Source organism: Triturus cristatus, chromosome 6, assembly GCF_964204655.1.
Source record: "Triturus cristatus chromosome 6, aTriCri1.1, whole genome shotgun sequence".
Taxonomy (NCBI): domain Eukaryota; kingdom Metazoa; phylum Chordata; class Amphibia; order Caudata; family Salamandridae; genus Triturus; species Triturus cristatus.
This window is the reverse complement of record NC_140589.1, coordinates 1,476,583,259-1,476,598,465: the sequence shown is the minus strand read 5'-3', so window position 1 is coordinate 1,476,598,465 and position 15,207 is coordinate 1,476,583,259. Positions and strand designations below refer to the sequence as shown.

Genomic DNA, 15,207 nt, shown 5'->3' with positions numbered 1-15,207 from the left:
AAGAGCTATCCTGATAGAAGTTACTCTGCAAGTTTCTAAAGAACTGTGCCAGCTGTGTAGTGTAATTAAGGAGTAGGTGTTATATTAGTTGATTGTACAATGTAGGTTTTATCAAGCATGCTTTTGCACAGTGGCTGTGAATGGGTAGTGTGGAGGAAGTTGCGAGGTAGTATGTTATCTTTTGGAAAATAAGTGACTAGTGCCTTGGGAGTGATGTTCGCTTTGAAATGGCATATGAGTCTATCATCAGGTGATTTAGATTTAAGCCATTCCTAGACTTCGACTCATTTTTAAGTCCTTGTACACCATCAAAGTGCAATGGATTAAACCTAGCTCTGAACAATTTTGTTTAGATAATTTTTAGTGAAGTCAGTGTTTTGAATGTCTGGGCTAGCCTGTTTATTAGAAGGTTTCTCCCACATCATTTGGTGGACACAGTTGCTGTGCAGTGCAGGGTTCCTCAGGTAGCTTGAAGTTCATACATAGATGGCTAAACCATGAGAGAAGGAGGAATTTGAAGACAGGATATTCTGTTTAGTGGGAACAAGAGGACATGGTTGTGATCCATTTCATGGGTGGAGGTTCATTATGTGAACCCCATGTAGAAAGCCTATGTCTGCTGCTGTACTCTTGACTATGGAGTCAAGAGGGTTGTAAATCCATAGGTTCAGATTGCCCCCTAGGACTGCACAGTTATACGGATAAGCGGGAGCGTCAGTGCAAAACCAAATGTATTGAGAGGAATAAATTAGGGAACTGGCCGGTCACCACAGAAGTGAGAGGGGTGGAGGGGCTAGTGATGTCTTTCAGAGTTTGTGATATGATAATTTCTTGAGGTAAAGAATTGAACTGAACCCTCATTGGCAGCAAGATTTCACTTTACAGTGTTTTTTCCAGTCAAATATACTTTCAGAATGGCTGTGAATGAAAGTAAAATCCTATCAGAATGGCTTCCATCATATTATATGGGACTGTTAATGTATAAATGTATTCTTATCAGTGTTCCAGGGTTCTACATCTAACATCATGATGATGGTCAATACCGCACTATGGTGACAGTGATTCCAGAGAGGTGGTGAATTATGTGGTCCTACCAATGCAGCTGAGTTGTTAAACAATATGTGAAGGCGCTTCCACTAATTATAAAATGCTGATCAGTACACCTGGAATAATGCTCAATACAGCTCAAATTAAAATACAACTCCAAATAGTTGAACTCAGTGGGCCCCCTTTTTACTTTTATTTGCTGTTGCTAGACCTTTAAGAATTGAGATTCTCTTCTGACCCACGCTACCAGAGATAGTATACACTCTTGAGTTCAGTAAATACAATAAATTGATCCAAAAACGCATTAGCAACAGCAATAGAGACAATGGATTGATAATTGCCATTTCTTTGTCACGCAGATTAAAGTGATACCAGTAATCCTCCACTTCTGTGCATAAACCCGGATCGCTATTAGACAGACCTGATATTATCAGAGTGGCCCATGTTTTGTTCCCACACCAGTGCACTGCCCAGCATAAGGTGGCAACCTGTGAACTATACAGACAGGATCAACAGGTACTGCCAAATCGGATCTGTGTGGCACATTCCTGCATCACTGATCACATTGTTAATATCCTTAATGTAATGGCTCAAGGGAAATACAATTTCTACATTTGCTAAAGTAAATCATTACTAAAATCCATTTACAGAATGCTGGAGGCAGTGATTCTGAATCTGCAGTGAAACCTCTATAATAAAATCAAAATGAAATTGAGATATCTTACCCAGTAGCGGTCGTTATAGTTAGGTCAGTATTTCCATAGGAAATGCATTTTCTGTGTTGCTAAGAACTTTGGCATCATTTGATGAAACTTTCCAAAAAAGTGCTCTTTTTGCCTAGTTTGTGCATGGAAAATTACAGGGTGATCCCTCAGGTGGGGGCCGAGAAAAAAGGGGGGCCCAAAACGTAAAATCCTCATGCATTTTCCATGGTCTTCTTTAAGAAGCACAAACTCAAAATCAAAAGGATCCCTTTTGTGCTATATATTACTAGGTCACCTATGATCAAACAGAGTCCACTGAACCGAAATTATACCAAGGAATGTATAAATCCAAATCAGACAAACAAAATATTGTTTCCTCTATGTATATTAAAAATAATTGATTATAAAATTGTTTCACTGCATTTATGAAATACATATTTCATAATGATCCATATGAGAAGGAATTACATAAATTCCAAAATTATTTATACAGTGTCCTAATTTATCTAAAATATACATATACACAAATACATTTGTAAAATCAATTCACATAACACACATTAAAAACATTTTTCCCTTTCCATATGGATCTCTACCACATAAAGAATCTAAAACTTTTGTTTGTCAGATTTAGATTTATACATTCCTTAGAATAATTTTTGTTCAGTGCACTCTGTTTGAACATAGGTGACCTAGTAATATATAGCACAAAAGGGATCCTTTTGTTTTTGAGTTTGGCTAACTACCCAGTCCCTTCTTGGCTTAATTTGGGTGACTCTCTGTTTACATAGTTCTGTAAGAAACACTACAGCAAAAACTATTAAACATAAGTACACCAAATTTGTCAGGAAACTAAATCTTGCTCAGTAGAGAGTGCTTTTTGTCGTTTGGTGTAAATCCATTCAGTAGTTTTTGACAAATTAAGGTTTAAAAATATTTGCATATCTGGATGGTTGGGTCCTTAAGAGGTTCTTGAGAGTCTCACGGAAGCGCCCATTTAAAAATAGAGTGTTCTGATTTGCCCAGGGAAATTTGTTTTGTCTTGGACCATCTTGCTCCCTCAGGAGTCAGATTCCCGCAGGAACGAGCGCTCTGGTTGGCTTTCAGCAACATGGGGCCTAATAAGGCTTGGGAAGAGGGGCCTAAAGCCCCCTCCTCTCTTTAATTATATTTTTCCCCAGAGGATGGGATGCCCTGGGCCTAATAAGGCTCAGGGAGGGGGACCACACGGCCTCCTCCCCTTTATAATGTAATGCATCCCTGGGCGAATGGGATCCCTGGGGCCTAGTAAGGCTCGGGGAGACAGGCCACTCGTCCCCACCTCCTCTTTATAATGTAATGCGACCCCAGGGCCTGATAAAGTTCAGGGAGGAGGGCTACGTATCCCCCCTTCCCTTTTGCAAAACGCACGGCCCCCGGGGGGATGGGGTCCCTGTGTCTAATAAGGCCCAGTGAGTGTTGCCACGTGACCCCCTACCTGTTGTTATTGTATTTAGTCCCAGGGGATGGTGTCCCCAGGCAATGGGGTGCCCAGGGCGTATTGAGGCTCTGGCAGAGGGGCTGCATGTCCCCTTCCTCCACTTAGATTTTGGGCCCGGGGAATGAGGTCTCTGGGGCCCAAGAAGGGGGTCCGCAAACCCATCGTTTACATGTATTTGGCCCCAGGGGATGGGGTCCCAGGGGCCTTTTAAGGCACCCCCCCTTTTTATTGGAACTGACCTATGGGATGGATCCCTGGGGCCAATTAAGGCTCGGGAATTGGCATCCTCTTCCCTTAACAGATAGGTTTTGGCCTCGGGGGGATGGAGGCCCTGGTGCCTGAAGGCCAACCCTACGCCCTGCACACCAAAGGCTGTGCGTGTTGTGGGGTTGGCAGCCTGCTTGGTGTTTGGACACAGGGTCTGGCAGCACTTGCTTTCATAGCTCTAATGCCATAACAGTTTATAGAGCAATGTGTACAATAGAAGCTTGAATGGTGTCATCAGTTATGTCATCACTGATGTCATAGAATATATCATGAGTGATAATATCTGTGAAATCATAAGCAGTGCATGGGGGGGGTGCAACTTATAGTTAGCTCTGCCAACTACTTGAAAATCACCCAACAACACTCTGTTCCGATTCACGCTGCCCCAGTAAGTCAGCTCTGACCCACAAGGTTATTGTGGCCATGCAATCTCGTGGCCACAGGCAGGGCCACTTAATACCAAATTCAAAAGTTGCCTTTTCTTGAGATGCACTCACAGGGGGACTCCGTTGGAAAAGCACAAGCACCGCTGCAAAACACGCAGTTCCAGGTTTCTGCATACCCGGTTTGGGCACTAGCCCTTCTTCCTGGGCAGTTCAAACAAAGATCAGCAAGCAATAACCACCAGTAACATCCCCTTTTATTGACATCGTTCATGACCAAATGCGTCTCAGATCGCAGGGGAAGCTGGGAGCTTCAGCCTGTGCCAAGAGGAGAAGCCCGGGTAGCAGCATGGCGAGCGGAAGACCGGCAGGTAAGTTTTCTTGTTTTTTAATTATTTTAGCCCCCTTGCACTGCCCCCTCCCCCCGCGCTCCCCCCTACGATTCCCCCTCTGCGCTGCCCACCCCACCCCACCACATTTATCTTGTATCAGCTGCCTCTGCATAAATGTCAGAGAGCAGTCACTTGTCACTAGCATGAGTGATCATCTACTTTTCGAACAGCGTCAGTTTATGACTAGCTTGAGGATAGACCTGGGGTCGGGTGACCCATGTCGGACTGTTGTGTACCGCCATTCTTCTTGAACTGTAACGCCATAGTAATCTTGCAGTTTGGCAAAGGTCTGGAGCCGGTGTGGCCAAACAAATCACCCAATCTCATGCAGCCCGCCACCTGCCAGGCCTGGTAAGTCTTTTCCAGAATGAGCTGGTGGAAAGTCAGGGTTGCCAATAAGTGGTGTGAGTGGAGATACGGGTGAGGAGAGATCCTTCCTGACATACACTGTATCCCAGGCTGCCACTGTGGCTTGTGTTACCAGGGAGATATATACCCCCAGGCGGTATATATTTTTCCTTGGGAGCCAGAGTATCTTCCAGATGTGGATGCCAGCAACTGGCTCATTTTGAAAGCACCAGTGTTTCTCCGTAAGGGGCCTGGCCCATTCAACCATCTAGCGAAGTTGTGCAGCGAGGTAGTACTTGGTTAAGCTCAGGATCCCGAGGCCACCATTTGAGGTTGTTGCACATGCCCTCTTCCCTGCAATTCGCGGCTTCTTCCTCTCCCATTTGAAGCTTTTTAAGAAGTTGCTGGAGTATATGGAGTGCATTGGGGTGGGTTGGAGAGGGAAGGTCTGCATGATTTAGAGAATTGGGGTAACAGTGTCATTATTATCGCTGCTATCTTCCCCATCTAGGTAAAGCCGGCAGGTCTCCAGCCCTGCAGTTCAGGGCGTGTCATGTTCAACAAGTCAGCATAATTATGATCCACTGTCTTGGGTAGGGAGGAACAGATCATTAATCCAAGATAAGGCACCCATTGTGTAGACCAGGGGAGGGGGTGGGAGAATTCCAGCTGTGCTCTGTCACAGGCCAGATTGACTACAAAAAACAGAGATTCGTTTGAAGGCTGTCAGTTCCTGCAGGAGCGCTGGGATCGAATTGTGTGGATCTGTGAGAGTCACCACAACATCATCTGCCTATAAGGCCAGATTATGAGGCTGGCCCCCCATGTTGATGCCCGCAATTTGCTGGTTCCCCTGATGCGTTCTGCTAGTCGCTCCATATACCTTGCAAAATGGAGTAGGGACAGGAGGATTTACCCTGTGGATTGTAAAAGGCCGAGGGATGGTGCCATTGACCTTGACTCAAGCCGTGGGCTGCCAGTAGCTGCTCCCTATCCCTGTCTGGAACTGTCCCAGACCCATCTTGGCTAGTACGCTTTACAGGAATGACCAGTGGACACGGTCAAACGCCTTCTCAGTATCAATGGAAACCAGTAGCACAGGGGTGGGGGCCTTTAAGACTGCATCTATCAGGTGTAGTACGCATTTGGTGTTGTTTCTACAACTCCATTCAGGGATGAACCAGGTTTGATCGGGCTCAATAAGGCCCTTCGTGTATGGGTTAAGTCTAGCTGCTAGGATACTGGTAAAAATCTTGGCGTCGACATTAAGGAGTGAGATAGGCTGGTAGGCCGAGCATTGAGTTGGGTCCTTCCTAGGTTTGAGGATTACTGTGATCACTGCCTCGCTCGTGGTGGGTGGGAGCATGCCTGTGTCTCCAAATGAGTTAAATAGTGTTGCAAGGAGTGGGTCCAGTTGGGGCCCGAAGGCCATTTTGAAAGGAGGGAGTGGAACCCTCATATTTAAAAAGTGCTGGAGGTCGTGTTTTTTTTGTTTTTTTTAATCGGCGCCGTGGATTCACTCATCCAATGTACATTTTTGGCCCATTAATGCAAACTTCATACTCTGAAGCTTGCCTCTGAACTGAATGCCTATTTCCAGCTCTGGACTCCCTAATATCTAAAACGGTGACCATGGGACTGTGGTACCTAGACGGCTGCCTCCATTTTACGTGTCCAGGATTTGCATGTAAAAAAAAAAAGACTCTTGAATCCTGTGATATTTTTTTTAATTTAAGCTAAAGGGAGACTCATTAGGGTCCCCCCTCCCCCTTTATAGCTTTGGGGTCAGGGTGTGCCTATCCTGTCACTTAAGGACAACATTTGGAACTGTGGTTCCGAAAGTAACAACCGAGAAGACTCTCTGGTGCAATTAGATCTCTTTTTTTCAGATTTTTTTTTTTTATAAAATATTAAATTCCTGGACTAGCGTATAATTTGAGAATCCCAAACAGCAGATCTGTACAAATATGTTAACCCTTTAAAGCCCCCTCCGAAAATGTTATAAATGCGTTCTGCCGCACACGTGCCAGTGGTTCACTGGTGTCTCTACGCTGCCCCCTTAAATGTTTTTTTTCTAACTTCATGACACAAGAAATGAGTCCCCGAGTCCTGTAATGGCGGCCGCAACATTTTTCCTTGGGTTACAGCCATCCAATCACAGCTCTCGGTATTGCGGGACAGGTACTGGTCCTGCTATACAGAAATAGTAGACAGGAGTAAAAGCTCCCTCGGCGAATCAGAAGGCCTTACTTCCTATTTTTTTGTACTGCAGGACCAACCATTCAGATATACCTATTTTTTAACATCTTCATGTCCACCCTGCACTCCTCTTTAAATGCACATTTCTCAAACAGATTAACAGTTTTACAAAAAAAAAACGAAATGCACGCTTTCTGAGTAAAGGTCTAACTTTCTGGCAAATTCATTGTAGTTATGTTCTTTCATGACGTTATCAACTCCATCAGGAGTTGCAGGGTGCAGAAACACCATAGACCTGTCATGTTCCTCTGGGCATTTTGGCTTCTTAAAGCATCCAATTTATTTTGGGTGGGAAACTGCTGCAGAAAATGAGGACTTGCTTGGGATTCGACCCCGGCATTACCGATTCTTTTGATAATCCCCGTTTTCTCAGAGAATTCTCGGGTTCAAAATGGCGGTCCTATTAATTCTACATTCCCGAAATTAATGGGACCTGCGGTATGGTGAGCTCCGAGGGTTCAGAATTAAAACCCTTTTGCTCTGGAACACTCGGAATGAGACCATAAGTTCAAGTATCGCAAAAAATATAAATAGTACTACCTTTAATAAAATAATAAAGCGGTGAAAAGGAAGAACATACCGTCAACCCATCTGTTTTTGGAAGTTTATAGATAAGCTCTTTTACAAATGTAAATAGTTGATGATGCTGATAATCGAATAAAGAACGCGTTATGTTTTAGCTTTAAGTGAAATGTGTGAGAAACACAGGTTTAAGATGCATAAATAATGTTGCAGAGTTAATCAAGTTCAAAATGTTTATTTGGTTTAGCCATGTTCATACATTGCGTTGTTCGAAGTTTATTCAGTCGCATGTCGGACACTATGTTCACTTTAAAATCCTTAATGCTGTAAATGTGCCATTACGTGCCTCCTTCTATAGCATGGAACGCTACATAGATACTCTTTAATTCAATCGATTCCATTACCCAATGCATTTCGTGCCTTTCCTGGCACTTCGTCAGGGGTTATTCTACAAATTTAAAACATAACCATTAGATGACTGCCTTGTAATTAACAATTTTACACCTAATATACACCATATCAGATAAAACATCCTTGAGTTCACCCCGTGTTCAACATTTTTGCCCGCAGAATTCATGCTGTTAATTACACCTGTTAAATGCCCCATTCTTTCTATGACCCTCGATAATCCTCAACATCTTTTTGACCTGTCTCTCTCACCAAAACCACCTTGTCCAACCTTCGTGAATCTCCCTTCAAAATAGATTGAACAAGCCCATACCTCGAGTGCTCTGATGACTGCCTCCATTTATTTTCAAACCGGTACTGAATACCACACTTCCTCCTCCTATTAACAACACCTGTGTCTTGTTCCCGCCCATCCTTATCCTTCCTGTTTACTCCCCCTTTCTAATCAAACTGCTCGGCCCATAATGCACCTTTGCTGTTGTTAAAAAATAAGGAATGTAATGTGAGATCTCATAATTTCACATCAATGTGATTTCTTTGCTGAATGCGCTTATTCAATCTATAATGATATAACTTCGGTCAGAACCGATTTTAAGGCACCCCATCTTTAACGCAATATCCAGGACATTACAACAGCAAATTCCCCGCCCTCCCACAACAATTGTTGTCAATGTTGATTACACCAAGTAACAAATCATCCTCAGGTAAATGATATCCTGTGCAAAAAGATAAACATATCGTATCTCGAATACAGCCATGGTATCAGCCAAAATTCATCCAATGTTAGCTCTAAAAAAATAGTCTGTTATGATCATTTCAAAGAGGATGTAAAAATCGATTGAATTAAAGAGTATCTATGTAGCGTTCCATGCTATAGAAGGAGGCACGTAATGGCACATTTACAGCATTAAGGATTTTAAAGTGAACATAGTGTCCGACATGCGACTGAATAAACTTCGAACAACGCAATGTATGAACATGGCTAAACCAAATAAACATTTTGAACTTGATTAACTCTGCAACATTATTTATGCATCTTAACGCTGTGCGTCCGGAGTGGGATATCAACCAGCCCCACATTTCCAGTGTTGTTATAATTCACGTGGTTGGACAGACCACGATACCGGGCTTGCACGCTAAACAGAGTACAACGATTAAACATGGCAGAATTGGTGTGCACTCTGTCAACCGTTTTTTGAAAAACACAGGTTTGTCATATTTTATTCATTGGCAAAAAACAGAGCAAAGAAGGTAAATAATCGGAATAAGTCTTGTTTATTGCTTACAGTGCCTATCACAGCGTGGTCAGATAATGGATTTAGGGCAGATATCAACTGGTTAGGACTGCTTGTGATGCTATGGTTTAGGGATGCGATGGTTTTGTGCATTATTTCTACTGTAATGGTGTTTTAATAATAAAAAATACATTTTCATTCATTGGTTCATGCGACCTCACTCTGAGTCTCGGATACACATTAAGAAGAATCCCTATTCTCCCATTCACATACCCAGCTGCAGAGCATTGATGCTAAAGGCTTTCACATCTTAATTGTAAGCCCTTTTTGCTGACTAAGCGTACTCTCAGTCAAACCCTATTAATCTTGTTGATTAACGAAAGGTGCCCCATTTGCATCCATTTTCCCACAAAATGCTGCTTTTAATCCTGCACGGTTTGTGCATGGCTTTTGGGCTCAGGATTGGGTCCTGGGGAGCTCCTGTGACCTCAAAGGGTATTAAGAGCCTGTTTACTGCACCATAATACCAGTAGGCCTCGCCTCTGCCTGCTTGTTGGGACTCGTCTGTCTAACATAAACCCAGCGCAAATGGAAGTAAATAGATTTCTGGACTGGCAAGTGTTCCAATTTAGTTTCACACTGTGTGGCAGATTTTGTGCTAAAGAATGCCATGGGAGGAAATCGGTTAAGCCGCAAACCTGGAAGCGCCAGTTTTGTATTAAGCCTTTTTGTGTGCTGATCCGCTTAAATGGTGCACTTTAGTGTACACCATCCACAGGATGTACTTGTTGTGGGCAGTGTTTTTGAGGTCGGAACAATGTGTGTTTTCTTCTCCTCAGCACCACTGCTAATTTGTGAAAACAAGATATTATATTAAGCCTCTAGCTTTCTTCTCCAGCTGTAATCACAGTAAACTAATGGAGGTACCATTTTCCGCTTGTAATTTCCTCGTCGAATGTTACATCTGTAATCATTACTGACCTGTAATAAGAGAGTAATGTTTGATTTAGAAAATAATCTTGTTATTTCCTTGTACATCATCTCAATGTTCCTGCTGCCTGCTAATGCTCATCAGTCAGTCTGCTGCGTAGCTTTTTACTGAAAATGCACTACAGACCAGGGAAGAGGCGATGAGGCGTGGAGGATGGGGGTGGGCGGAATGGCGGGAGCGGGGAAAAATGTGTGAAAAGGGAAACCGCTCTGTGGGGGAGGAAAAGAGGGGCAGTTTGTGGTAGACCTTGAGTAACCACCATCCTCCAGGTCTTTCCGGACAGTTTACAGTCCTGGACTTCAGTCAATCAATCAGCATTTGTAGAGTACAGCACTGTCACCTCTTGGGGTATCGGTGCTCTGGGGTGCGAGGTCTCCGTCGAAAAGCCAGGTCTTGAGGAAACCGCGATAAGAGGGAAGAAGCAAGCAGAAAAAGGTAAAACAGGGAGCACAAAAACGAGTGAGCATGGATGTTCCCTAATTTGTATCAAGCAATGGCCCCAAGCAAATGAAGAGACTTCGTCTTTTGATAGGGCAGGTGCACACCAATGCGAACAATAGTCAAAAATGCTATGCATAAGCATCTGTGACCCCTTCTGTAATAATAAAGTGCCCCAAGGGGCACAAAGTGTGAGTACAAATAAATACCTGCTGTGCTCCAGCTGCATGATGCCTGTACTGCAAGGACGTGCTCCCTGCTACCCAGTGCTTAATTTGAGCCGGTGGTTTCCAGTGCTCAGCACAGAACTTAAGTATCAACAGCGGTACTTATGAAAGTTCACCACATGGTGGCGTTGTCTGTCTAATTTTGAAATGAGCACAACAACAGTTGTTTTATAATATAATACACGATAAGAAATTACTCATACCTGCCACCCAAGCCATTATTATATCTTTGGGTGGCCTGGAATAGCCAGAATTATCACACTTGTAGGAGTGTGATGGTTAGTACTTGCTCTGGTACTGTACTTGGCAGTGTTGGCACAGACAATGGGCGGTGCAAGCTGCAGTGGGCTCCTGAACAGTGCACTGTACTTAATTTTTTTAAAAAAAAACAAATTAAGCACTGCTGTTATGGCTGTAAATCCAGAATTCAACTTTCTATTCATCAACTACAAGTCTCTTGAGTCACCTTTTCCTGTCTTTCCTTGGGGAGCCGCTTTTATTCATTCTCCTTAATTCAGACCTTATTTTACTCATTCACACCTATTGGAGTTTTATTTTAACACTTAAATTTGCTCAAAGTGCTGTTTGGTCTCTTTTATACATCAGTTAATGTTTTCCGAAAGAAGGACTGAAAAGGGATCATTCCCCATTGATATAGTTGTTTGTCACTACTTTGTATAATGTATGTGTAAATCATGCATGATTTGGCATGTACTTTTTTTACAAGACATTTTATGTTCCTACCTTTATGTATTGAAAATAAGTGGATTATATTTGTTGATAGATTTTTTTATTTCTTTATTTGCCCTGTAAATCGTTATATTTTTTTTTTTTTATCTATACTGATTTTTTTTTACTGTCTGTGTATAACATGTGGCAAATTGTATGTGCTTTTCTACTGTTCAAAAACTTAAGATTGGCCCCGAAGAAGTGACTTGAATGTCACAAAACATGCGTTAGCCATTTTTCTTTTGGGTTGATCAACTCAAAGGCTTCGTTTTTGTCCTGGAAATAAATCTGAGATAAACTGCAAATATTTGTCTCTAAGAAATTATTGAAATGCGTATTCTACTATAAAAAGATCAAGTCTGTTCCTGAGGACCTCAGATCAAGTCTGCTTTTGTCTCATAGATTTGCTTGGTGAAGGCACGACGTAAGTTCCTTAGGTCTGGCTTGTCTGATTATTAGTGACTTTTCCCCTCTCTATGCTTAGTGTATGGTTCTGTAACTGATTGTCATGGGTGGCATCCTTTTAGGCTGTTTATCATAATTAGTGGCCCAACCCTCCGTGTCCCAAGGAACCACCTCCTCCTTCACAAGGATCAAGACTATTTAAGACACCAAACCTTAAAAGGAGAAGTACAATATGTGGGATATTTTTCTACTTCGAGTGCCATCCTGAAATAAATGTTGTTTGAGAACCAGGTCAGTAATGTATCAAAAATTTGCATGAACACTGAAGGAAGTCATTTTCATGGCATGTCAGACATTATTGATAGTTTTAATCAAATGGGACGGGGGGGAGAAAGAAGTTAGATCAAGATCCATTCAGCTTCCTGGCATGGTACAAAAATCAAAATGGGGGGAGAATGGACCACTTGTAACTACGTTGCCAGGGTTCTTAGTGCCTTTCAAAAAAACCCTCATACACGCACGTAGATAGTAAAGCGGTATATCTTGATTCTCCGCTTTAACGTAGCGTTAATGCATCATCATAGGGTTTTGTTTTCTGGTATGCTAACCTCCACCTGGAGGTAACCACTGGGTTCGCAGTAGTGTCCAGAGAAAAAGTAGAATTAAGTGCTCACAGTGAAGTGGGTTAAAATTCTTTGAACAACCTCAATTGTGCGCGATTATTTATTGAAAAAAAGTCAGTGGGGTGTTCAAGAAATTAAAATAATAGGTGTGCATTTATCGATCATGTTACTGGATCTTATGCACTGAATGTAAATTTTTTTTTTAATGAGGTTGATATGTTTCAGCCCCGTCTCGCCCAATCGGGTCTGTTTGCAGTTCTCAGCAAAAACAGCTTGGGCGCCCCTGGGGCCCTTCACACACAGGTTGTGCCTGGCTTCGCTCCCTCTTAGGTGTCTACTTCCTTTGGTTGTTTCTCACACCAGGAACATTCTGGGTCTTCTCCTCTTAGACATTCTCTCCTGCTGCAGGGCCAGACATACTCCTTTGCTCTCTCAGTAGGCTCTAGGCAGGCCCTTAGCTCCTCGAGCAAAACGTGCAGACTTTTAAGTGCATTCCCATCACCTCTGGGAGACTGGTTGTTAGGTAGGCTAGCCATGGAAACACAATAGGCCTTTGAGTATGCTGTGGAGCACACCTTTCCGTCATCATTAAATTTGAACTGGAACAAAGTTGGATGGTTTGGACCCCACATTTGAGGACATTTTCCATACAGTGGATGTGAATCCAGTGTCCTAGGTTTTAGAATCGGTTTGGGTTGGTTCTCTCTCAGATGTTCCTCAGACTCAGCCTTTGTGCAAGGTGATGCTCTGACAGCAGTTAATATGACACAGGCTCCAAGTAGGAGCACCCAAAATAAGGGCACAATGATGTGTAAGATTTCTGCACCTGGCTGTCAACAACCTTCCTGTAGTAGTAATCAGAAACAGACAAAATGGCCGGCCCTGCCTACAAACTTCCTTACCTTGAACAGCAGAAACTGCAGCCTCACCCCCTTTTTTAATATACCAAATGGCAGTCCTCAGGAAGAACTTATCAGCAAATTTTGCTAACAAGTTGATCATTGAATGTTTAAGGGTAGCCTTTTTTCCATTCTACCTAGCTGCAGTGTCTGGATCGCCCCTCTCCAGTCACAGGAATGCAGTCTTTGCACTTCCACTGTCTCGGAAAAATGCATCCACCGTCCTTCTTGGGCCATGCTAAACCAGGAGCCATCCAAAATGGATCCCACTGGTCCCAGTATTCAGATAACCCATACACATGCTGCACACACATTCACTCGACACACACATGGAATGTCAGTGCAAGTCCTGAGATTCACATAACAGTGAAAGTTTACATACAAGGGATCAATAGACTAACTTTCCTTGACGCACAGGACACACAGAAAATGGTATGGACCCACTAATGATTCATACAAAGTTGGTATCTTGCCACCACTGTATTGTGTGACTTACCCAGGGCATGGAAATAGTCCCATGTGTGCTATGAGGAAATATTTTTGGGCCCCTCCAGATCACAGAACAGGGTCTGGACCTTGTGTTATGAGGGAAAGGGCTAGTTCTCTGCGTTCATGCTAGAAGATTAGCTCGGCGAAAGGGACAAACAAAAGGTCAGAATAAAGGTTTGACATGCAGGTGGACTTTCAGGGCAGGGGTGCATGCCTTTGTACCATCCAGGAGGCATTCTATCCTAACAGTCTTGCAGACAGCTGTACTTTGAAGACAGACCTTAAAAACATAAGTTGATGTTAAAGTTTACAGGTAACACTATGAATTATTTTCATAAAGGCTTAGTTGTTTTTATGTTAAGTGTGAAGTTTCAATCGGTTACTTCTATTAGTAGTGTTACATAAATTGCTACTTTTAGTACTTGAAAAGATTGTAAGAAATTAAAAACAATGTAATGTTAATGAAGAAGGCCATTAGAGAAATTGACTACTACATTGATAACCTTCTTCGTGCACATGAATTTTGTGGTTTGATGTCTTTTGTAGGCCGCAGCACTCATAGCCCATCCCTCGCGGGTAAGGAGGCACTTTTGACCTTTCCAGATACCTCAGTGCCAGGAGTGAAGTCTCAATTGGCAGGTACACCTTCCATATTTGGCTCAGGCTTATCTACCTGCCCAAAGTAGTATCAGTGCTCCGCTGTCACACCTACGCGGACTCTTTCTAATGTTCTTTCTGGGTCATTAGCCTACATGAGTACTTCATTTGAAGCCAGAGACTGAGCTAATGAGAATTAATTGCTGTCTATGGATTGCACCTTCTGTGTATCATGGGAACGGGTTGCATCTGCTCTTACATATGCCATTTTCTGCTTTTACTGTCATGCTGAGTGTTCCATTAGGAACAGATGGTTAAACAAATGTAATGGCTTGTTGTTGCAAAATGGGCATTTTTCTGATAATGATGGAAATTATATTGATTGCTGAATATTTATCACTGAGTAGATGACATGGGTTTATGCAATGAACCCAGCTTTACCGAGAACTGTCTTCTAAAAAGTAATACTTAGTTTGTTAACTTTTATTTTTGTTTCAAGTCTACATTTGTGTTGAGCAGTGCCTCGAACGCTTGGCCTGGTATGTTGAAGCTCAGGTCAGTTCTAAAGTGATCAGGGCTTACAGAGCTGCTCTGGTTAATGAAATTCTCAATTGTCTCCCGGTTGGTTAAGTTGTTCAGTACGACTTCTCTACCATGTAGGGACAAAGTCCTGTTCCCTGGAATTCAGTGTTAAGCTAAGAGCTCAACGGGTATCTGTATTTCCGATGGGGATGTTAAGTAAAATAGTAGGACCATATGCCCTG

General features: G+C 42.8%; 1 protein-coding gene across 2 annotated transcripts in view; it reads left to right on the top strand.

Annotated features, from left to right (window-relative positions):
• COMMD1 (copper metabolism domain containing 1) overlaps positions 1-15,207 on the top strand; it is a 715,340-nt gene that overhangs the window by 500,753 nt on the left and 199,380 nt on the right. Inside the window, exon 3 of one of the 2 annotated variants that reach the window (XM_085612578.1) lies at positions 14,393-14,485. The exons of the other annotated variant lie outside the window; for it this stretch is intronic. Within the exon in view, the coding sequence (XP_085468704.1) occupies positions 14,393-14,440 (48 nt within the window). The 3' untranslated portion in view covers positions 14,441-14,485. The remainder of the gene's footprint in view (positions 1-14,392; positions 14,486-15,207) is intronic. 2 annotated transcript variants of the gene reach the window in all.